Genomic DNA, 25,920 nt, shown 5'->3' on the forward strand with positions numbered 1-25,920 from the left:
ACATCTGTTCATGCATTGATCCACTCTGCTCTGTGTGTGGGGACAGGGAGAGTGTGTGCTGGACACACTGTGTCTCTCTCTGATGATGCCGTGTTGGTGGGGGGGAGGTTTTCCCAACATTGTCCACTGCGATCTCACACCGCATGACACTCTTCTGCATGTGTGTGCGCGATGCATTTGTGTGTGTGTGTGTGTGTGTGTGTGTGTGTGTGTGTGTGAGTGAATGGAGTTTATCCCCGCTGGCCCAGATGCCCCGGCTAAATCCATCACCAGCGGTGCTGCACAGCGCTGCTAAGCTGGAACATTTGGCACCAAGCTAGGAATGAAAAAAAAAAAAAAGAAAAACACACATATGCACATGCACACACAGAAAATTGAGTTTGGGGATTTTTTTTTTTTTTTTTTAAAGAGATTCAGAGGAATTTTTTTTTAGCGGCGGAGTTGGACTCAGGGAGCGGGACAGGAGCTCTTCTACCGACGCTCTGAGCCTTTCGGTGGTGGTGGGGCCCGGGGGCGTCCGTCCCACTCTTCTCCACCCGCTCACTCGCTTCGTCTGTCCGGTCCGGCCGACGGGATGGAGCCGTGCGACGACGACGACGAACTGGGGATGTTAGCCGCTTTCCAGTAAGTTCTGGTGTCCCCTTTGACACTTCTTGCCGTCCGGTCGTTGCATGTCATCACCATGTTGGACATATTATTTATTTGAGTTGAAGATACATTTTGTCTTTCAGCACTTCCTAATCAGAGTGTTAAAGCTCTTTAGCGAGGTTGATTAAGCTCCATGAGAGGTTTACATGGAGGTCGCTGCTGGTTGTTGGAGCCTGTTATGGGCCTCGGTGTCACAGATTATGAATAGTTGAGCTGTTTCAGCCCATTTTTAGTGACTTTTTGATGCCTTCCGTTTTTTTTGTTTTCATCTGAAACGTTTGGATTTTGCGGATTAAGTCCATGCATTTTTTCTTTGTTCTTGTTTGCCAAAGTCAGCTCTCCATTGTGTCTTATTATGTCAGTTTGAGTGTATCCTAAACCAAATGCAATATAACATTTTTGTAGACGTTGAAACACTCTGAAACATGTGGCTCAGACCAAGCAGGAATCAGATTGTAGTTATAATCAATGATGGGAGAAAAATTCCAATCATTCACTCGAATAAAAGTAGCAAAACACACCAAAAATACTCCTTTGCAGGTAAAGATCTTGCAACCAAAAGCAAGCATTGTATTGAAGTATAAGTTTTTGATGATGTTGTTGGCCAAGGTGTAATTTTATCTACTTCTTATACTGTTGGGAAGTTTAATCTATAATAATGCATCATGTTTTATAAATGGATTATATGTTTTGTATGTTAAATCTTGACTGGTAACTATAGCTGTTAAGTAAATGTAGTACAGTAAAAAAGTACAGGAAGTGTAGTGGAGTAAAAGTATAAAGTAGCCTAAAATGGAAATACGTAAGTAATTTTACTTAAGTGCACTGTTTATTAATTGAAAAAAAATACATAAATAAATAAAATAAAAATAACAAAATAATTACTAATGATAATAATAAATGCCCCCTTTCAAAAATAAATAAATAAAATAAATAAACTAATTAATGGCGACTCCCACCACCGACCATTAATGTAGAAAACTGCTCTCATAAGCAGAATTTACCTCACACAACTATTTCTTTCTGGAGTGTTTGTCCTGTTCCGCTGACACCGTGTTTTCAAACCATTTTTATGGATGCTTAATATGCGCTCAACTGTACGATTTTGCATCCCCAATCAAATTGAAGTGAATGGGATGCAAACGGCAGTCACATATTGACTCTGTGAGGATCTTAATGAAGTTTATCGATGTGTTAAATACTTCTAGTCGTACCTGATTGACTGTTATTGCTAGTGATCTCCTCGAGGTCCAAAGCATCACCACCTCTTTCTTTCTCCATCATCTCTCGACCATCATCGTAGCCGATCTGATCGAGTTGATGGACGTAATGGCCGGCCGTCTTGCCGAAGGCTTTAAAGCAGCCATATTGTAATCTCGTCCCACTGAATTGACGGCACGTGGAGTCGTCCGTTACATAAGGCCGAGGTGGCTCCAAGCAGCGGCAGAGGAGTCCAGGACCTTGTAATTACTGAACACACTTAGAGATTACATCATGGATTGAGGGGGTTTAGCTCGCTGGCTGCTGGGAAGTGTGGCGTTGTGTGTGTGTGAGGTGTGGTCTCGTAAAATGGTATTATTTTGCCCTTATATTTGTATGCATGTTGCTTCCTACAATGTGCATATTCAGTATGCAAATGCAGGCCGCATGTATGTATACTGCATGCGTGTTGCAGGCTGTAAGGCTCAGGAGTCGAGGGGAAAAACGCAGTAAAACACAACTATGTTTTTGTAACTACAGCAGTCAGGAAGGAAGAGTAGAGAAGAAGCGAGTTTCCCCCTTCTGTCTCCTTTTCTTTCTTTCCACCTAAACATAAACCCATCCAGCTGCTGGTCAGCAGTGGACTGTGGGATTGAGGAAGCGCCAGATCGCAGCATCATTGTCGAAGGATTACAGCAACGAGGTGATAGGTCATTGGCCAGGAAACATGTGGCCCAGAAAGCAGACAAATGAAATTTGATTCAGATTCAGACTCAGCTCTGCTGTGTCAGTCAGACAGACAGACAGACAGACAGACAGACAGACAGGCGTGGACTGATTTTTTTTTTTTCAATCTCTCCACCTGCTGTTCCTGGTTTTCAAACCACTGATATTCCAAATATTTGAATGTTGACTCAGCAGCTGCAGAATGAGTGACACACATTGGGATACAAGTGAATCCAAGAGAACCTGCTGTGCTGTTTTTCTCTTTCCTGTTGAACTACAAAAGGCTTGAAACACAACAAAAATCTGCAACTCTGTTCTGTATTCTGGAAAATAAAAGTGCATAATATACAAAACTACAATGTAAGAGAGTTTGACACATTTTTAGAGACCTTGCAATTCAGTCAACACCATAGACACCTTGGTTTTTGGCCGTCACCATCTTGGTATTTGACCATCATCATCTTGTTTTTCAGCCATTGCCATCTTTGTTTTGTGGCCATTGCCATCTTGGTTTTTGGCCATTGCCATCTTATTTTTTTGGCCATTGCTATCTTGTTTTTTTTGGAGCCAGAATTGACACAAGTCGGTGGATTGTTCCATCTGTTGTTATGTTGTGATTCTGTAGATTAGAAACTGTGTTGATCACATTTGGTTAATCATTCATATAAATAACAAATAGTAGTGGCCCAAGAACGGAACCCTGGTGTACACCGTATTGTAATGCCACAGCAGCAATCAAGCACAATCCAGCATCATAACATATTGTTCACTGTTGAAAATATAATTTTTTAACCATGCAAATGGTCCAAATTTCCAGAATTTACATAATAAAATATTTGTTTGCTATTTTGCAAGCGAATGCTAAAGAAAGAGGTTTTATATTTAGTAGAACTTTACCGAAACGCAATACATGCAAGACTAAGGGAAAACCAATACTCACCATTTCATCTCAATAGCCAATTGAATAATTTTCCTTCAAAAAAAGTTCAGGCTCTAACCTGTGATGATGTAACGGTGTGCATCCTAGAGATAATCAATGGAAATGAGAGAAGTTCATTTCTTGACGGTGATTATTCATCTTAGGTTGAAGGTGCACATGCTGTACATCCTTCCAAAATCCCTTTGGGGATCTCTTTTTTCCCTATTTTCCCCCCAATTTCATTCTCATTGCACTTACATAAGGAAATCGGATCATCATTATTCATTCATGTGATGCAATTCTGTGGTTTCCACCGTGGCTGCTTTGTTAAGAGACCAAATCCAATTCTCTCACTCTCCCGAAAAAAAGAAGTGCAGAGAATTTGTGCGTCTATTGAACTTCCTTTGATTATAATCTGCTGTCGCTCCACCTCTGTGCCCCGCCGCACCGCGGGATGTTTGTGCTCGGATTGGTCGGGTCAGGCTGGAAGGGCCTCGAGGCCAAATCGGTCACAGGCCGATTAGTTTGCTGGCTATTGCTCAAAGTCTAGTCTTCCTTGTCTCCTTCTTCTCCTTCTTCCGCCTGTGAATTGGAAATTCATGTAAATTCCTGCTGGCCTAAGCAAAGAAAATGGAAAAACACCACAATCACCTACTTGGCTCTTCCAATTCAGATTACAAAGCTTCTCTGAAAGGAAATTTACAAAACACACACAAAGTTTTAAACATTCCAAATATGTTTTGACTTTTATATATGTGTGCTTTAGTACACTACTCGGTTGCAAATCTGGCCACAGAGATGAATTTGATCTGATAGCAAATGTCAAGTAAACTACGTGCTGCTGTTTGCATCCATGCAGCATGTGGCTGACTAAACTTTCTGCATTCGTAAATGCTTAAAAATAATTATTGAGAATTTCCCTCTGTAGTCAAGGCATCTTTGTATGTCACTATCCATAATGTTGCATTTGATAAAAATAAATAAATCCAGGCATAACTTCAGTCCATTGTCAACTAGTTATTTGTCTAATAGCTATATTTTTTTTTTCATGAATCATGCTTTTTATTGTTTCCTTAAGAAAAATGTCTACAATAACCTAAACCATAAGTAATATGTACATATAATAACGGAAAGGACAGAAAATAAAAATAAAAATAAATAAATGAATGAATAAATAAATATATATATAAATAAATAAATAGAATACAAAATAAAATAAGAATAAATAAGAAATGTATATAACAATATAAATTAAAATGTAACATTTTAAAGATAATAATAATAATAATAATAATAATAATAATAATAATAATAATAATAATAATAATAATTAATAATACTAATACATATACAAAATTTAAAATAAATTAATTAATAAAATAAAATGAAAAAAAAACTTATATCGCTTTGGTGTCAAAACACCATATATTTCAATAAACCTTATGTAAGATGAAAATATTACAATGTGTTTTCTCCTTTCCTTCCCTTCCCTGATGCAGCATGACACATTTACAGAATTAAAAGCAAATTCCCGCCATGCAACATACTGTCTTTACTGTACCGTAAACCCTGCAGCAGTTGTGCTGACATGTGTGTGTGTGTCCTGTAAAACAAATTACGTTTAACAAGACAGTGTTGCCAAAACGGCTGACCTCATCATTGACCAACGAGCCTGAGCCATCAATAGCACATTGTGCAGCTGTGCTGGCAGGTATCGACGAGGCTTCAGTTTGCTTGTTTATCTCGGTCGGTCGTTGTTGGAGTTGTGTATTTATTTCATCTCATTGTTGTTCACGCAGGAGCTAATGGAAGCAGCTGATGATAATCTCGCTGGAATACCACTTAACACACAAACACAATACCCATAGGTCCGTGTGTATCTGGCCGTGTGGACTAGACGTGTAACCGCGTGTCGCACTAAGTGGGGATTTGTGGTGCAAATCTGTCGTCTGTTTCCAAACAGTCTGAGATCTTTGTCAGACTGTGTCAGACGAGCTAATGTGTAAAAGCCACAATCCTTTAATGACTAAATGCAGATATGGCAGCAGCAGTTTAGCGCGCGTTTACATTCAACGTGATGTTTATCTCTGCGTGTCTACTGTAGGAACTGTGAGGTTTAAAACCCGTATGCCACTTAGTTGCATTATGTCCTGAGCTGTGTCCTCTTGCATGTTAAATGACTACAGATGGATGAGATTTGGATTAACACGTTTTCTGTCACCCATAATATTCTTTTTTGACATTTTATTGTTTGATGCTACAACGTCCACGTCAAACTGACTCAAAAATCTACATTTTTAAGTTGAGTTGCACTGAATTTTGATTAGAGGCTTCAGCTTTATTGCAAGAATATGCAGAAAAACAGATGGACTTGCCCTTTAAGGCCTTTTTACAACCAGTTCTCCAAATCGGTATTCGTGAACAGGCAACATGATTTACTGAAAACGACCTGCAAAGAAGAAAAATGGAGTAATTATGTGTAGCTCTCTTTTTCTCTTTGCACCACGCTTGTACTGTTTGTGAAATACACAGCACCTCAGCCAAAACTGAGGTTGACAAGTTCATTAATCTTTAACTAAAAGCTGAATTTGGTGGTTTGAAGTCAGGTAGGAAAATTGCTTTACTCCAGATCAGTGTGCATCAGTTACTGTGGGCTCAGTGGTTAGAAGAGTTACCTGTCAAGGTCTGTATCTCAGTCCTGATTAAGGTGGTCTTCCTTCTTGAAACTCAGGTGATTTAGAGATTATAATTGCCCAGTAGCTTGTTGTCAACAGGTGCACATATCTGGGTCTATTTGCTGACCACATCTTGCTATCATATAATCCAATTCCCTTCACCCTCAATTAGAATGTCGTGGAATAGAAAATGAATGAGCGAAATAGCATTAGCTGCATGTACACCTGTATACCATGACAGTGGTATCGATCGATCTTATCTTACTCTCGGCAAGAAAGCAATAAGTGTATATTTCCAGACGTCACTAAAAACGCATCACAAACGGCACTAAAAACACGTCACAAACGGCACTGGAACACATCACAAGCGACATTTAAAACACTTCACAAACGGCACTAAGAACGTGCCACAAATGGCGCTACAAATACGCCACAAACGGCACTGAAACACGTCACAAACTGCACTAAAACACGTCACAAGCGGCACTGAAAAAGCAAGAAAGGCATTCTTATTGCACGCTAAATGCCTTGTGAATTATCGTGCCATTCATACACCTTTTTGTGCGACCAGGCTGGAAACGGCATACATTACATGCTATAGGAACGTACTCATTGGCAAATCTCTATTGTGTTTCCTGCAAATATTTTACAGCACCGTCTGACGGTGGTGCATTTTACAGTTTGCCAGTTTCTGCTGTAACCCTTCTGGAAATGCATTATTTACTATGTCACAATGTAACACTCCAGTCCAAACACACTTCAGCAAATAAAACCGCTTTAAAAGTGCAACACACAAAACCACCAAAATATGTCCTCTCAGCTTCTGTTCCAGGGGAGAAAAAAAAACGGTTATTTATTACTCCCACTCTTGCCCAGAACACTTCCACCATTACTCTGACTCTCACTTAGTTTCTCTCATCACTGGGAGCTCTGCCCAGTTATGTCCAGAGATACTGGGACTGTTGCCCAAAACCAGAACCCCCTCGGGCCCCTTTGTCATCACACATTATTGGTCCTTAGCCTTGTAATCACACTTAGTCTGAGCAGTAGTTATTCACGTTTCTACTCAGTTGAAAACTACTGAAGCCGGTTGTTAAAATTGCATTTCTACATTTTCTCATTTCTGTTTGATTAATGGTGTTTTGCTTTATGTTGTCACAGGGTTTTATTTTCTGCCACAGATCATTACTTATAAAACGTGAGCTGTTTTTTACCGACTTGTGTGTACACATGTTTTAAACGCTTGTTTGTGAGAGATGTGGCTGGCTAAAATAAAAAAAACACATCTCTCGTCAGCATTCAAGCTTAGCGAGTATTTGCGTAATTAAATGTCACGCCGGGCTTGAAGGATAGCTAATAGCATTTGATCAATTCTACATTTGGGTCTCCATCTCTGTATTTTGATGTGCGTGCACGCCAGACTCGATGAGGATATGTGCGTGGCGTGCGGCCAGGAAAACAATTTTTTTTTTCAACTCATGCATGTCTGCGTGGAAGGCATCAAAAAGCTCAGGGTTCCGGTGCAGCCAGCAGCTTCGCTAATATGCAGCGAGGTGACAAATAGCTGCCGTCGTTTCCCACTCTCCCTTATCTACTAAGTGTCTCCGACAGGCTCTATTTATCTACAAGCATTACTGAGGAAAGGACGTTTAGCAGGCTGACAGCGGGGAGGCATGAGGAAAGAGAGACGGAGAGGGTTAGAAACAAAACGCTGAGCCAAATGCAGTATTTGTTTTAAACCCACAACAAGTTTAATGTGTCAGAAACAATCTGCCAGGTACAGCAGGTACAGTATGGCAGGCAGATAAAGACTCTGGGAGAACTTGAGACAAACTTTTAATATAAAAACGCAGTTCTCGTGGGCCTGTGGGTAAAGTTTTACAGGCATGTTATCTTGAGTTTTTGTAGGTTTTTGAAAATGAATGGATGGATTGAACGTGTGTGTTCATTTTAATCAAACTCTAGTACCAAAATACATCCAGTGATCTCATTGAAAAGTCTTTCCGAACTATAAGTTTGCAACACGTTTTTGTCTTTGTCTAGAAATGAAGTGAAACTAAATCCACTTCCATATGTTGTCTTGACATTGTCCGTCCTTGTTAGCAGCGTGCATTGTATTATTTATATCATAAAGCTCCCAACCTGTGTGCCTATATTGTTTTAAAGCAAGCAAAGATTTTGACTTGATCCATGTCTGGTACTTTGGATTAGATATCATCCAGATGCAAAGTATTTTTTGCTGCCTTTAATAGTTAACAACTGAGAGGTGACAGGAAGCACTGCTAGGCTTGCAGACTCAGCTATGCTTTTGATAAGGTAGGAACTGCATGAAGGAAAACTATGCAGGAGTAAAAAAACAAATCAATTAGAGCTAGATCGTTAAATCAGCCGGTTTATGTATTGGCTGATTTTAGCGATTTTTATTGTCGATATATCAGTAGTGATGTATAGACCCTTTTACAGCTGACATCATCACAATATGCACGTGCAAGTTGGCAACGGAAGTGCCATTTTGCCTCAGCCATCCAGACGAGTTTGCAAGCTTTATAAATTTAATTAAAACGGTTTCCAGCATCAAAATGTCAAGGTTGTTGCATGTTTAGTTGTGAGAATTGATATTCCAACAGCGGAATAGAAAACAGAAACAACCAGAGCAACATTTGTTTTGGTTAAACAAGTGACCGTGGTAACTGGTGACTTTCAACCGAATGCATCCGTGGTTGCTCGTAGTGACTTACGTAAATGGTTTGCAGTGTCTATGGCTGCAAGCTATTAAACGTGTTGACTACCACTATACTGAGGACACAATCAAAAATGCACATGACCACAAAAATGTACATGACCAAAGATAACGCAGTTGTAAACAGAGTGACATGTATGTTCGTAATTTCCTCGCTCGTGTAACATTACACGTTAGTTTCTCCACCAACTACATGTATACATCTGGCCACTGAACATTGGGCCACTTTCTAATGCCTACTACCCACTCACTAATAGCACACAGTTCTGGAAAGTCAATATTTTTAGGAGGCATTCATGATCTTTGTCAGCTAATGCCCTTGCATAGCTTTGCATATAAAATTGCACTCCACAGTATCAACATTACACACTGTAGAAAATAAACTTTAGTTATGTTTTTCAACTATAAAACATCCTATTTGGTGCATATCTTGGTCACAATTTTTATAAATTCTTAAGCAAATTTAAGACATTCTTATCAAAAATAGTGTAAAAAAAAAAAATACTATCAGATTTTTTTAAACTCAAATCTTGAAAGCATTATATTGTGTATATGAAGTATAAGCTCGTCTCCTCCTCTTGTCATATAATCCCTTTGCCCTGTGCGTCTCCACTTGCCCTTTTCCCATCTATTTCATTCACTCCATCCTTCAATCTCCTTCTCTCTCAATCCGTCATCAACTCCCACATCACACCTTCGTCTTACAACCCCTCACTTTGGAATATCCACCATTTATCCTCCCTGACCTCTCTCTCTCTCTCTCTCTCTCTCTCCAACTCAAACACTCATCTACCTCTCCCTACACACACACCTCCCTCGTTCTCCCTTGTTTTATCAATCTAGTCCATTCCTCCTCTCTCTCACACCCTCCCCTCCACTCCCTCGCTTTAGGGTTGTCTGCCCTATCAGATTAGGCCTGTGTCATAAGGAAAAGAGAGAGATTGCCGGCTGGATTAAAGGGGGACGGGAATGAAATTCTATGATCTCGTTGTTTAGTCGAGTCACATAAAGTTGCTGTGTGTGTGTGTGTGTGTGTGTGTGCGTCCGCTTCATCCCCTGTAATGACAGGGAGCCGGCCAGGAACGCCTGCCTGGCCCCGCACTGTTGCATGCTGGGAAATCATGCATGTGGTGACAGAAGGGAGAGTTTAATGAATGTCTGATTTGCACTTTTATTGTATTCATATATCATCATGATGCGGTGTCGATTGGACGGCACGTTAAATTACTGTGTGATGATGAGTTGGGCTACAGGGACCGAACGTCACAGAGCAATCAGGTGTACACTCAGATAATAATTAAAGTATAGGATGAGGTTATGATTGAACGCCTCGCACAGTGAGGTAAAGCAAAATGTGACATGATTTATTTAAAACACCAGCTGTAAAAATAATTAAATAATGATAACAAAAATGTATTATGTGCATCCTAACTAAAAAATGTGTTAAATTTATTTGCCTCAAAAAACAGTCGCCAATCTATTTGAATGTTTTTAAACTTGCATCCAATTTACGGCTTGCAGTCGTCTTTTCCTTTTTTAAATGCTTGTACGATCATACACCGTTCGTAGCTATACCTACAAAAAGTAATGCACTGTAATTCGTATATATCCCACGAAATATGTATTCCACGTAATCGTAAACCGGGAAGTATAAATAGCGACAAACGCCGCATAGGGAGGAGGTCGGGGTGGATGGACGGGTCAACAAACACTGGACTTTCACTCAGGAGACTGCTGATCGTATCCCATATGAAACCAGAAGTTAACGTTGACTTATTTGTCACGTAACTTCCGTATAAGTAACGCCACTTCCGTAGTTATTTGAACCCAAACCATGATATTTTCCTAAACCTAACTAAGTCATTTTATTGCCTAAACCTAAGCAGAAATTGACACGTGTTGCTGGACATTCGGAGGAGAAAATTAGGAATAACTTTTCGTAAGATATCATATGAGGATACGTTGTTACAATACCTATGCAACATCAACTTGTGTCACGTCACTCTTGTGCTTGTGGTGTGTGTAAAAACTCCATAGAGAAGCTTTAAATGAAATATCATATACTAATTGTGGACACAAACTGTTGTTGTCTTATAACTTGTTTTCGTTGTACAGTAAGGGCCAATTTAGTTATTGCTTATTTACAAAACGTATATCTCAATTTTCGCATTTTCAGGTAAAACGCTAGCTTTTTTTTTATACGGTACAGTGTTTCCCAATGATTACATCGCCTGTGGCGGCAAGCCATAGTTTATTTTGTCTCGCCACAGTTTCATGATGAACCGAAAATATGTTTACACTTAAATAAATGCCTTAAATAATAATAAAGTTGGCCTACATAAACAGAAATACTCAAGTAAAGTACCTCAGAATTGTACTTAAGTACAGTACTTGAGTAAATGTACTTAGTTACATTCCATTGCTTGAGCACAAAATAGAGCACAAAGTCCTTCATAGATCTAGCCTCTTCATTTTGCTCTCAAAGTGCACCAGCTTGATGCAAATAACTTTAAAATGTACATAATGTTCTTCCAAGGGTACAGTATTCAAATCATTTATTTAAGTAAAAATAATCAGCGTGAGGTACCTAAAGCATGATTCATAGTTTTTGGCAACTCAAAGCAGCTGGTTAAGGTTATGGAACGGTCATAGTTTTTGGTAAAATGTTGAAAAATGTAACGTTAACTTGAGGCATGAAATGAGACGCAAGGACTTTTTCCAACCAAGTAGTTTTAGTTGGCTAAACCCAACCATATGAGGGATGCATGCATGCTACCCCATCCACACTGACCTCCTCCCTGTAACGCTATAAAGATGTCACTCCTCATGAATTGAAACAAAGCGCCGCGAGCGAACGTAACCCAGGCGGCACCAGCCATTACCATCAAACCATAATTTGCAAAGCTTGTACGCGTATACACACATTTTGTTTGCAGATAGCTCTGTAGATATTCGTCAGCGGTCTGCAGAATACAGAACGAGTAGTGAGAGGTGACGGTGATTTATGTATGAGCAGCACCACCGCTCAGAGACTCGAGGGAACGTCAAAGTCATCAAGGTCCAATTCCTACAAAAAGAATCGAAGCTTATCATTTCATCATCGGCCACACGTTTAACTGTACGATGAATCTTTATTGTTCTTGAAGCAGCCTCGGGTGAAAATCTCATTACAGGATTATGATGGATATTTTGTTTGACATGTTACATCCTGCTCTTTTAAAGGAGACACACACACACACACACACAGGCAGGTTAATGACCAACGCTACATGTGTGTCAAACATCAAGGTGAAGGAGTGGCGTGTAATAATGCAGCACGCACGCCTCTGTTTTCTCTCACTCACACTTGAGTGGTGACCTTGGGCTGTATTGTTATTCATTAGTGGACAGACTGCCTCCTCTCCTCTTATCTCTATGGGACACAAACCAGCAGTGGGATGCTAGCGGCGTCCCTATCTATCCTCCACTGTAATAAGAAGAGTGGAGAGATCAGACGGCAGCCTTCGGAAGATAAAAGAAATGTCCTGCTGTCCTGTCAGGTGCTTACCACCTTAGATTATTACTTTTTTAAAATGACATTTTAATTCGGAAGTCGGGAAAAGAAATAGCTGCGGATGGGCTGATTTTGTATCTCGCACAGAGAGAAATGACCGGCAGGCAAGAATAATTGTCAGACTGGCAATTTGAAAACAGAAAGATAATAATCAGATGCATTGTTATGGACTTTTTTCCCCCTTATAACATTTGTGGATTGTCACTTCACAATCCCCTCACACGCCCGGTGATAACGCCAACAGACTGTTTTGCTAATGACGTGTCATGAAGGCACGTCTGTGTGACGGACACAAAGAGGGAAAGGTTTCATCTGATGTCTGGAGATTAATATGAGAGGTCAAGGGGACTTGACAGACCCTGAGGCAGCTGTTGGAGTGACAGAAAGTCCCTATAACAGCTGAAATGTCTAAGTTGCCATGCCAACATGTGCTAATAAAATATTAACATGAATAAATAAAAGATAAAATGAGATAAAATTACTTTTAAGAAAGCCCATGATGATGATGGTGATAGTGTGGTGAGTACAATACTAATTTTGCGTTAACTTTATTGTAGTTATTTAGAAAAGTAATGCACTATATATTGTATATATCCCACAAATTCTATTTGTATGTAATAAGATAAGATAAGATAAGATAAGATATTCCTTTACTAGTCCCACGTAAGTATAAAGAGTGACTAACGCCGTGTGGGGAGAAGGTCGGGGTGGATGGGTAGGTAAAAAAAAAACCAACTTTCGCACAGGAGACTGGTGTTCATTCCACGTGTGAAACCAGAAGTTGATTTATTATTTGTCACGTAACTTCCGTACTTAAGTCACGCCACCTCCGGTGTTATTTTAACCCAAACAGTGATGTTTTCCTAAACCTAACTAAGTAGTTTTTTATTGCCTAAACCTAACCAAGTTTCCTCTGAAGATGGTAGTTTATTTTGAACAGAAATTGACACGTGTTGCTGGACATTCATAGGAAAACGCACAAAAAAATGAGGAATACATTTTCGTAAGATATACAAACCGTTGTTTGATGATACTTTAATATTTCACCGAGTAATTTTTGCGACTTTTGCCATTTAAAATGTAACTACATCTAGCGATGAGGTTGTAGATTGAAACCTATCCAGTGTCCTCTGGAAAACGCAAATGGACCTTGCAGAACAAGTTGTTGTAAGAGTATCGTAGGTTATTTGGAGAATAGCAGAGCCAGTGCGTAAAGAGTGTATGTGTACGTGGGAAGTGAGTGGTGAAGCAAGAGAGAGAGCGGCGGCGAATGTGTTTGGTTTGTCCGTTCTGGGCTACTGTAGAAACATGGCGGCCCTCTCCGTATGTAGATAAAAACAGCTCATTCTAAGGTAACAAAAACACAACAATTCTTATTATCAAGTGATTATACACTAAAGAAAACAAACTTATTAATATAATATTCCATTGCTGCCAATAGATCCCCCTAAATGTTACACACTTGTCCTTTAACACAGGAAAAGTTAGAAATACTGAATGCTTTTGTATTTAACTGAACTGAACATTTCAAAGCAATGTGGTCACTTGAGCCTTCGTACGTGTTTTTTTCCTGTGTCTCTATTACAATCGTTTGTCATTTCTGAGCCGATTGTTTTGACCGCTGCCGTCCGTTTTTTTTGATCGACCGCTGCAGAGTCGTTCCATCCCAATGTGACAATCTGAGGTTACCATCTGTTGTCTGTCTGCCGGCCGGCACTGCCAAATGCACACTTCCCCTTCTGCTATCGTAACATGAGTGAGTGCTGTTGGATTGATTCATCAGTTGACGGGGAAATGAAGAGTTGGTTTTCAGTCTGCACAACTTTTGCCGCTTGGGAAGTCATTGGTGATGAAGTCGAGTTGCACGTCACGAGCATAAGAAAGCAGAAGTTGTAGAAACAAACATGTGTCTTTTGCTTGTATGTCGTAGTATGAAATCTTTCATATTGCAATTTTCAAAGTTGGCACTGTTTCAGAGAAGCGTTGAAAGTTGAATGGATGGGCGAGTGACTGGAGGAGAATCAGTGAAGCGTGGAAGTAAATTACCAGCTTAGAAGTAAAACGACCTGCATGTCCTTCACGTCCTACTCACTCTTTATACCGTCCTTTGCATCCCTTTATGAAACAAGTCATAATAATAAAATGGGAATTTGTAGTCCCTGGCAAAAGTTCGTTCCCTCTCCCTCACTTCTCCATCCATCCCTCGCGCTCAGCCCTTATGCCTCTTGGACTCGATCCATTCTCATAGATCCCTGTTTCCCTTTATTATCCTGTCAATTTCAAATTAGGCAACTCCTTCTTCAATCACTTTATCCAATCTCTTAGGCCTAAAGGTACCACTCATCTCGCTTACCCGCACAGGAACCAATCGTTAGGCGCCGTTTCCTTCGCCAATCCAATCAGCTCCTCCTCTTGTGCTTCCAGCTTCTCCAGCCAGCAACTACTTTTTACTCTCCGTCACGTTCTGAGGCTTTATTTTCCTAATCTGATGCTATAAAGGCCGATTTTTACATTTGACATTTGAAATGACAAACAAAGTGAGTCTGTATGTTTAGATTGTATACTCATACAAATGAGGTATTTATTATGAAGAGAAATGTAAAATGCATAAAGAAAAGAATATAGAAATGTGGGGGATGCAAAGGGAAAATCCTACAGAAATAACTAAATAAATACATAAAAATATTCAGCCAATTTATTATTATTATTATTATTATTATTATTATTAATAATAATAATAATAATAATAATAATAATAATAATATAACATAATAATAATGTAATACTAAAAATAAAAATACAATAATAATGAATAAATGCATTAAAAATAAATTTGAAATACTAAAAAAATAAATAAATAAATTTAAGTTAATACAATTGAATAAGAATGCTGAATAAATATATAAATAAATAAATAAAAAGGAAAATTAAATAGAATAATGGATGGCTAGATAGATAGATAGATAGATAGATAGATCTGATATATAATTTTATGTCATATTGTATCAATTAATTAATGCCTACATGTATTTATAATATTATTTTTTGGTAAATTGAATCTCTTATTTATTTATTTATTTATTTATTTATTTCATTTATTTTGGCAGGTTCCATCACCAGACCATGGGGAAATTAAATAGAATAGTAGATAGATAAGGGATTTAATACAAAGGTAAATAAATAAAGAATAAATTAAAACAGAACTATAATTGTATGTAACAATTTAATCAATTAATTAATGTCTAGGTTTATTTTTAATATTATTTTGGTACATTTAATGGCATATTCGCATAATTATCGATTTATTATATTGTATGTATATATATATATAGATATATATTCCTTTTTGGATTTTGGCAGGTTCCATCCTCCATAATTTTTGTGTGGTTGTCCACTTAAACACAGCCATGGGCATACTAGCAAGAAGTTAGTACCATAGAAGTCGTCACAATGCTTTATCGTCATGTTGCAGAACTTCTGCATTGCACGCGATGCTTGTTGTTCTTTTCTCTTCTGTCAGTGTGTCAGGTCAAATATATAGATAGAGTTGAAATCTGGTCGGGATGGATGAACTAGGTTGCTGCAGAGTTGGCTCATTATTTCCATTTTGGTTTGTTTCTGCCGTCCATTTCAAAACTCAAGGATCAGGATTGATTCTTGAAAACTGTTATCCAAAAGCTCCCAGTGATGCACAACGCTAGATATCCCAAAATAGCTCCATATCTGTCATAAGTTCTGACAGGAAATTGAAACAGATAAAAGGGGTCTTCATTTATTTGTCTCGCCCTGGGATGCGAGCAAACCCGTATGGAATTATGGGAGGGCAACACGGCCTTTTATACGTTGCCACTCACAGAGTGTGTTTGATGTATGTGCATGCATGTGCTTTCGTATGAGCCTAAGGGATGACCGGGGTCATCAAAGGGTCTTTTCATCAAAGCAACGTAAATCTGCTGCTTTTTCCCGTTACTGCTTTGTACTCAAGACTAAGAGAACGGACGGACGTGATGCCTTTTATTTACAGACTACACTCCCAAGATTTATGAGCGCTTTTATTTATACAGTACTGCTTTGAATGGATTTCTACCTTCAAGGAAGCCTGGTTTCCATTGATTTCCTTATGAAAATCACCAAGCATGGACTTTAAATTTGCTTAACGTAGCTAATCAAGTGTATCATTGTCCACATCTTGTTGCCTTTTGGTTGGTGTAGCTCTATAGATTGCAGCATTCATCCCACAGCTTTGGTCCAGACTGAAATATCTCAATTTCATTGTCACACTTAAGGCGTTTCAAGCTATTCAACCATTGAACAAGCAGTTCTAACGGAGTATAACTAGCCTCTTAACCCTGAAAAGAGACAATAAGCAGACAGGAACATCATGATATCAAAAGATCCAATGACTCCCTACAGCTTCTTGCGTTAAATGAGTTACTGAACTGGAATTAATGATTACCCAAAGCTTGTAGGAATATTATTATTTATCACGTAACTTACGTACTTAAGTTACTCCACTTCTCGAGTTATTTTAACCACAACCACGATCTTTTCCTAAACCTAACTAAGTCGTTTTGTTGCCTAAACCTAACAAAGTCGATCTTTTCCTAAACCTAACTACGGTAAGTAGTTTTTGTCACGTAACTTCGGTACTTAAGTAACGCCACTTCCAAAGTTATTGTAACCCGAACCACGATATTTTTCTAAACATAACTAAGTAGTTTTGTTGCCTAAACCTAACCAAGCTGTTAACTGTGAAGACAGAAGTTTATTTTGAAAAGACTGTATGCATGTAATGAGCGGAAATCGACACGTGTTGCGTGGTATTTGTAGGAGAATGCACAAAAATGAGGAATAACTTTTTGTAAGATATCATACGAACCGTTGAAGGATACGTTGAATACACGCGTTAGGAAAAAAAGTAATTTCACTTATTCAGTGTCCACGCCTATTTAAATATATATAAAAAATGGCATCATTACCCATCAAAAGCGAAACAAACAAAGAACACATAAGAATATATATACACAGAACTCACAAGCAATCTTAAACAGTAGTAAAATAAAAGTATACTTCTTTAAGATGGAGCATCCTGCTATCTCCCTGTATCCTGGGACAGTCTGAGCAATATTCTTGAAAACTTTTCTCTTAAAAAAAGATAGCCTCAAACTTTTAACGTGATCAAGTATGCAGCCTTGCGACACTCCCCGGAGAAACGCTCATAAATAATGATTAGACTGTCCTCAACCATCAGAATAACTTTTATGAATCCTTAAATCTCGCGGCGTTCAACTTGAGCATATCTGCCTCCATTTTTTCCTCATTTCACATGTCGCTTGACATTATGTCTCCCCCTTTACTGTCCTGATCTGACGGATCTGTAACTGCACATTTGAGAAAATGCCAAGGATCCAGTTTAGTGATTCTTGTCACGTAAGACTGTCTTGTTGACATTGGGGACAACGGGCACCACTCGCTGTCTTGATCGGGATTCCCATTCCCTTGTGCTGTAAGAAAAACATACTCCTTTCATTCACAAGATAAGTGAAAAAACACGCACTTCTTTTCATTACACGCCCAGTTGAGTTGGATTACATGGGATGCTAAATATACTTTACGCTCTTTAGCGTCCAATTAAAGTTTATCATCACCACTGAGGTTCATTTGTGGCTCGTCCTTGGTTGGCACCTTGTGGCACCGGGCCAGCAGGAGCGGCGTCGCGATCAGGCTGAGCCATCTGTGCACACACATGAGGCTCTCACTGAGGGTTTGATGACGGGAGTCCTTGAATGTTCTTGTCAGAATTAAAAGGGAGACTGCCTTAAGTCAATTCCCTTGTATTAAGCGTATTAAAGGGACTCTTTGTAAGACTCAGAATTTGCTTGTTAACAGTGACACCTGTGGACGTTAAGTCAACGACAGCCAGCGTCCTGTTGCTCGAGCTGTTGATTAGCAACATTAGCCAGCTAAAACCACAATATGTAAGAGATAATGTACAGTGGTACAGTTGTGAAATAAACCCCGACATGGCGATGCAAGACCCCTTCGCTTCGGGTCAGGGTGCCGCAACGCTGTACATTTTCCCGCTTATTACACAGCTACTTACTTAAAGGTACTATATGTAACAATGTACATGTATTAATTGCTTTGTATTGCCAATACGTGAACAGATTGTAATGTACCTTAAAAACTGAGATCTTTCCCGACTTTCTCGGTTGCCTATCGCAGCCTGTGGACTGATTTCTATTTAAAGGACTCGGGATGGTTTTGCTTCGTAACCTTAGTTGATGAAGTCATTTGCAAATGGCAAGCTACAGTATTTGGCCTCATGGAGATTGGACATTGCAGATAGTAATGGTGATATATGATTGTAACTTAATGTCACGTCACTGGTTTGGCCGATGCCCAGGATGATCGCTCACACCTACGCAGTGCGAGCACGTACACAAGCAACAGGATGCTGAGTGCAGTTCACTAACAATAGCAAGGATTTTCTGAAAGTTACATATAATACCTTTAAGAAATCAATACTTTGACACAAAAACTGTCTTTTCTTTCACTAGATAAAACTTTTTGTGCTTCCGTGGAGTTTGTGTTGGACTCTGAGTTGTGGTGGGGGATCGTTTGTTGGTGTTAGCGGACTCCATTCCTAGTCTTACATTAGCTATGGTTGCACACTGTTAGCCAATAAAGGTACTTGCGAGCGTGCATGAAGTCAAAAACCGGCCCGCATTCTTCACATTAAAAGCAGGCTGATAGAGGAAATCCAGAAAGTCGTGGAAGGTCACATTGTTTAGTTTAGGTTACAACCTGTTCACACGTTCGCAATAAAATATGATTAAAAACGTTTATATGTTTAAAAACTTACAAACACTCCCTTTAATACTCATTTGTTTTCCAAATATGGTTTTAAAAGTACTGGGTAAAGATGTTATGTAAAGAAAAATGCTCACACTTCTGTGTGTGCTTTGCATTTAAATGCAGTGTTTCGCCCACAAGGGCAAAAAAATAACTATCATCGGGACTTTTATTTCTTCCATTTGTTCTCTAGCGACATAAAGACTACAGACAAATATTCCCTCTGGATATGAATGAACAAAGAAAGGCGTCTGTGTCAAGACTAATGCATGCTTGCATCACGGTGATGGTTGGTTCACTTAGTAAAACCAAGCAGGGGGGGAAAAAAGAAAAACCTGAGAGATGGGGTCTTGCTCCCATCAGCGTCCCATTCTGCAGAGTCAGCTTTCCTCTTGCCCGTCACCCCTCCCTCGTCTCTGTCTCTCTCAGTTGCTTCCTCTTTACAACCAAAGCACTTTTACTCTCCTTTTTTCGTCCCTCCTCCATCTTTCATCTTGATTTCCCCACTCTTGCACCCCCCTCCTCTCCTCTGCCCTGCGAAGGGACTCGCAGCCCCGATGAACGGAGGGCAACGCCGGAGCATCCGTCATCCATTCGCGTTTGTCCTCCCTCCCTCTCTTTTCCATCCCTCTTCCATTCACTCTCCCTCACTCCCTCCCTCCTTTTCTACCCTGCTTGCCGCGGCTAGGATCACTGCACTACTCCACGCGTTGGGATGGAGAGCACACACAGTGGGCTTATTGCAGCTCAGCTGAGCCAGGTGGAGAGCAGCAGAAAGGGCTGACTCGTCCCAGAGAGAGGCAGGGTGGGGGGGTGACCCTCACCGTCTATGTCATCACTTGAGAACGCAACATTGTGGAGAGATAAGGAATTGGACTGCCTGCTCATCGGATGGGGCATTCAACAAGGGTGATACTTGCTGCCGTTTGAGTGTATTTTCCAAGAAATTCGAGTGTTTCGAAGAAAGGCTTTCGTTTGATATGGATCCGGGTTGAAACTGGATTGTCCGGGATTTGGATGTGGATTAGAATGCTGATGTGGAGCAGCTGAGCTTTGGCACGTAGCGTTGCTGTAGCAGGACCACATGGACATGTTTGGTTTCTCCAAGATGCCAAAGCTGTCCGGGTGAGTGTCTGGACGTCCTCTGAGGGACTTTTTATTCCAATTTCTTGACAAATGCCACTTCCTTGGGAACAAAGTCAATATATTTCCAAATGAAGTTGTCTGTTAATGCGCTTGACAGACACTTTGTCCACTTGATGTGTGTGTTGTACAAAACAGATTTATACTGTATGTGACCGGTGGTCAGTGGCGGAAGACATATTAAAATCCTTTATTTAAGTAAAAGTAACAATACCACACTGTAAAAATACTCTGTTATAAGTAAAAGTCCTGTGTTCAAAACTACTTGTGTATAAAAGTAGAAAAGTATCATCAGTAAAATGTACTTAAAATAGCAAAAGTGAAAGTACTCACAATGCAAAATGGCCACTTTTAGAGTGTTTAATTATGGTGCCTTCCATGTCCCAAAAGATGATATATGTTTTGTATCTTATGCACACGACTAAAAGGACTAAAGCTGCCATTATAGTAAATAAATAAATTACTCAATAAATAAATAAAATAATATAGAAATAATATAGAAATAAAAGCATCAATTATCAAATAAATGTGCCGGTTAATTTGAAAATAAATAAATATGAACAAACATAGAAAAATAAATAAAACATTTATTTATTTATTGCGTAATTTATTTATTTTTTATTTCGTTAATATAATGGCAGCTTCAGTCCTCCATAGACGACAATATAATAAGTTATTACCATGTGCTACAAGTTTAAAAAAAAGAACGTAGTGACACAAAAAGTACGATATTTCCAACATATTTCGAAGTAGTGGAGTAGATAAAAGCATAAAATGGAAATATTCAAGTAAAGTAAAAGTACCTCAGAATGATACTTGAGTACACGACAAAAGTAACCAGTTACATTCCACCACTGCCTTAACATCAGAGGCATTAATTGATGGGTGTTTGGGGTGGTTCCTGATGTGTTCTGCTCTGTCTATGTGAGCAAGTAGAGGCCTCGTTGTATTTCCGTCTTGTTATTTGTGTTATTTTTGAGAAATGTTGGTAACCATGAAATACAACTCCTACTAAGACATGCACAGTGTCAACCGCAACTACAGAGGCTCAGCGAATGTGGGAAATGAAAGGGGAGGAGGGGGAGGGGGGGGGGGGGGTGGGTTGAAACACAGAGTCCGAGGAGCGATCAGATAGTGCGAGTGATTAAGGAGGAGATAAAGAAACAAGAGAGGACAGACAGTGGTTACAGAAAAGGATGGGAACACAAAGTGAGGCAGCGGATAGCACAGAGCCAAAGGAAGAGTCGTAACAAGACTATTAAGTACTGCAAAAGACAGCTGTTTAAAACCCCATCCAGTCCCCATGATGCACAATCCTTATTGCAATAATTCAATAAGGGAAAACAATTAAAAAAAATTTAATTAAATGCTTCATTCAAGATTATTTGAGTAAACGATACCGGACAAGTTGAATTGAATCACCCTCAGGCCCGAGATGTGAAGACACACTAAGAAGTCTTAAGAGAGAGGACACTCTATAAGTCGGAGCCGCAGCGATAATGAAGAGCTCAGCGCACAACAATCTACCCGATACGAAGCGTGCACACGCGTGTACGTAAATACATGCTTGCATGATCCCTGACTCATGTGTGGTCACATCTCTAAGCCCGCTAAACATGGCTCATGGCAAATCTCTTAAACCCACACACTCGGAGGTTAGCATCTGGAGTGCATCTTCTAAGGAAAGAAAGAGAGAATGAATTCAACTCTGTTTAGTGGTTCAGACTTAATAGCAATACGGCCATTTCTACACAATAGTTCTATATTGTTATAAAGACATTCATACACTGAGGTTTGGAAGTTTAAAGGAGCACTTAATGACCTTAAGATAAACCACAAACTCAACTATGTAATTCCCATATTAAATGATTATATGTTGTGATTTTAGCGCACCATTCGAAAGCACTGACATACATTTGAAATAATCATTAGTGAGTATAAATATTCTAAACTTTTGAACATATGTTCTGAACATTTTTAGTTGTGTTTTTGAACTTTGAGTCATCCTGAATAGTTTGTTTTTCTTAAGCATAGTAACACTTGGCCCTCAAAGTATGAGGAAAGGCTATGGTGAGACTGTCCTCTCAAGAAGAACAACAGCATCCGTCCTTTCAGCAAGTGCCCCAGAACGACGTATGTTTATGTTCAATTGACAATGTCCTTTAGCAGCAGGAAGTCAGGTTGTCATGGAGGGATAAAGTCGGCGTACAGAGGAGTTCGGGGTGGATGGATGGGTCAATAAAACGTTTGACTTTAACACAGGAGACGGCGTTTCTTTACAGTTTCCAAACGACAGTCAACATTGTTTGGTTTTTGAGCATGACCACAATTGTTTCCTACCTTTTAAAGAAGTATTTACAAGTGTAACCATGGTGACGAAAGTCCCCTAATCTTAGAGAAGTAGCCACGTTAACCCTAACCATGATGTTTCCTTAAAAAAGTGCTTATTTTACTCCTAACTAGACCTGACCCATATCATTATCCGTGTTTCCCTTCACGTATTTTTTGTGCGTGTTGAACTATCGCGTTAGAAAAGCTGACACAATTTGATAAAACTTCTTGAAATGCACAAACAAAGTTTTTACGCTTGAGTTTTTTTCCTTTGTCAAAAAAGAGTTGATGCGCTAGATGGATTATGGAAACGCCTTTGCCGAATAGATTCTGACGTAGCGAACATCTAACTGGCATGGATATCACTTCGTGGATATTCCCATCCAACGTATAAATGCTTGTCTTCGTCTCCATCAGTGTGAAACTTGGCCAATACTAGGTGACATGAAAGAACTATTAAAACAAATTCCTGAAAACCTCTCTCCATTTGTTCTCTTGTAGATGTTTAGATGGCCTATAATGCCAACTTCTGACCAGAGTTTATTCACTCGAACTCAGCAGATGAAAATGCGCATAATTCGCATTTCTTTTTTTGCGACATTTCAAAAGTTCACTTAAAATTCGCTTGACAGTTGAATGGAAACACGGCTAATGTCACATCATGAAATGGATTTCTTTGTCGACACTTTTTAAAGAAAAATACCTTATCACATTCATAAGGAAGCCAAAGTAACACGCTGTGCTCTCCAGTGCGTTTTAATGCCTGTGAAGCACATTGTTAACATCCAGAATCTTTCAGAACTATCCGTGTAAATCATAAGGAGAGAGATAAACTCCTAAAGTGGTCTTTAAATGAGTTTTTCCTGCACTTCATTTCAATGAGCACTCGAAAAAAAAAAACATGGAATGAAGAGCATTCATATTTTCCACACAAATGTAGATGAATGAGTCACACAGCAGCTCAGAGGCAAGTGTCTAAAGTGTGCAGGTGTTGATCATATCGTTATTTGACTTGTGATTTGAATAAATAGCTTCCATTTGTCATAAGTAGTGCTTCCCCTTCCCTTTATTCTCCAAGAGTTTCACACTCCTGGGAGCCGCTTGTCCTTATGCTTTACCGTTTTGCCAGCCCGTCGTAATGTTCGCCACTCCCACTTCTACACACTTGGCTCCATCCGTCGCCGACAGACTGTAAAATGGCGAAAATTAATAATGGCGTAGCGCTAACAGGCACCAAGAGAGTGTTTGCATCACTGGCAAGTTAGCTGCTCTTTGCCTGCGCCCAGATGGCCGTTGTATATCTGTGAGCTTGTCATAATACAGTTTCGGAGCCTCCTGTTTGCAGATGGTGTACACAAGCCAAGTTTGCTTCATAAACTTTAATGAGAAGTTGTGGCTCATTTATCACCTTTTTAACGCTCGGGATAAATCATTCATTGTCCGATGTGGGAAATGAAGCAACTGCAGCAGGTGAGAGGGATCTGTGATCCTTCTTGTTGTGTTTGTTGTGTTTTATTCCGACTATGGACTAATGGGAGTTTTGCTATCACACATCTGGCTTTATTCCGGGAACCTAATCTCTCTTATCCATGCGTCCCAAAGACAGAGACGGGACCTGTATCGGCGTTTGTAGTGTGGGAAAATCTTGGCTTTGGTGCATCTGATTTTGGCAGTGAAACTAGCCAGCAGGGCTTGTTTGTGTTCTGAATATCAGATTACAGTAATGCATGCCAAATTGCCTTCCGCTTTATGCCAAATGCATGCTGCTACTTCAGAGGGCAAAGTTCCATTGTACCGAGAGCCATCTGACAAGATGTGGCACCCTAAAGAATGCTCCCGAGTCATTTAAAATGTTGAGGATATTAGGGCACTTATTACTTAAAATCATCCACATGTGGAATTTCTGCCTCAGTTTTACTCATGATGTAGCATCGAACATTTTTAGAATCAGCCTAATGCTCACTAATTAACATGTTATATCTCTTAACCTTTGGACAGACCTAAGTTAGCTGTTTCCCCCTGCTTCCAGTCTTTACGGTAAGCTAATAGCTTGCTGGCTCTAGCTTTATATTTAGCGTACATACATGAGAGCGATATCAATCTTTTACGTTTAGCCAAAGCTAATTTGAGATGACCAGTTTGAGCTGGACAAACTGAGCGTTAGCGATGTCACAATACCAGTAATTTAGTAGTCGACACGAATACCGGTTATTCTCGATACCCAATTCGATTCCACGGAAAAAAGGAAAACAATAAATCCCAGTTACTTCAACATACACTCCTTTATTAATATTACTAATTTATTATTAATCCCTGATGATCTGCCTCAAGTTTCTCGACAAAAACTTATTTTTAAGATTACATATGAACACATCATGACAGCGTTATAATTAACCTTTGCTCATTTTTACTGAATAGAGTTTGAATGCATCATAATGTAACCTCTGTACTTTAGCTTTTAGCTCTGTTATTTTGCCAAGCAGGACTGTGCTGCCCACGATTTCAACACAGATTTGTTGTTCACCATGTAGCATTATCAAGGACGATGGGACGATGTTAGTCTCGAGCCCTGATCCCGGGTACCTACAGTACGTTGCTGTAGAAAAATGGTCATGTTTTCAAACCGAAGTATCGATTCTCGTGACCTAAGTGTGTATCTTCAAATCTTATTTTTTTTCCCGTATGAAATTCCCTTTATAGCAACCAACATATCCTTTAACAGCACATGTCTCTGTAGCTCATCAGCCACTTGTATTTTTTCACAAATTTGCAGTTATTTGTTGTGGGTGGACGTGTCGCTGCATAGAGCACATGTGTCAAAACCCACAAATCAGAGGCTGGAGAGCAGAATAAATACCATCAGGATACAGCGCTACGCATCCCCTACTCTCTCTCTTTCTCACTCTCTCTCTGCCCGTAACCCTTAAAGTTGCACGATTTTTCTTGATTTGAGTCTGGATAATCCTCCTAAGGGATTTGGTCGGTGATCACTGCAGGAAGGGGGCTGGCAGGGTGAGCACACTGTTGGCTGTTTCATTCAGTATATGAAATCACATCACAACATCTCTCTCTCTCTCTCTCTCTCTCTTACCTATCTGTCTACTTGATATGGCAGCTCATCCATCCACTT

At 39.6% G+C, this 25,920-nt stretch overlaps 1 protein-coding gene across 3 annotated transcripts in view; it reads left to right on the forward strand.

Annotated features, from left to right (window-relative positions):
* The window catches only part of LOC119483593 (FERM and PDZ domain-containing protein 4-like), a 76,486-nt gene that overhangs the window by 8,284 nt on the left and 42,282 nt on the right, over positions 1–25,920 (forward strand). The window contains exon 1 of one of the 3 annotated variants that reach the window (XM_037761819.1): positions 69–624. The exons of 1 other annotated variant lie outside the window; for it this stretch is intronic. In XM_037761819.1, coding sequence (XP_037617747.1) covers positions 575–624 — 50 coding nt within the window. In that variant the 5' untranslated portion in view covers positions 69–574. Of the gene's footprint in view, positions 1–68; positions 625–19,966; positions 20,442–25,920 lie in introns of those variants that run through there. One more of the 3 variants, XM_037761820.1, reaches the window with a different exon arrangement.

This window comes from Sebastes umbrosus, chromosome 24 (genome assembly GCF_015220745.1).
Source record: "Sebastes umbrosus isolate fSebUmb1 chromosome 24, fSebUmb1.pri, whole genome shotgun sequence".
In the NCBI taxonomy this organism is placed as follows: Eukaryota; Metazoa; Chordata; class Actinopteri; order Perciformes; family Sebastidae; genus Sebastes; species Sebastes umbrosus.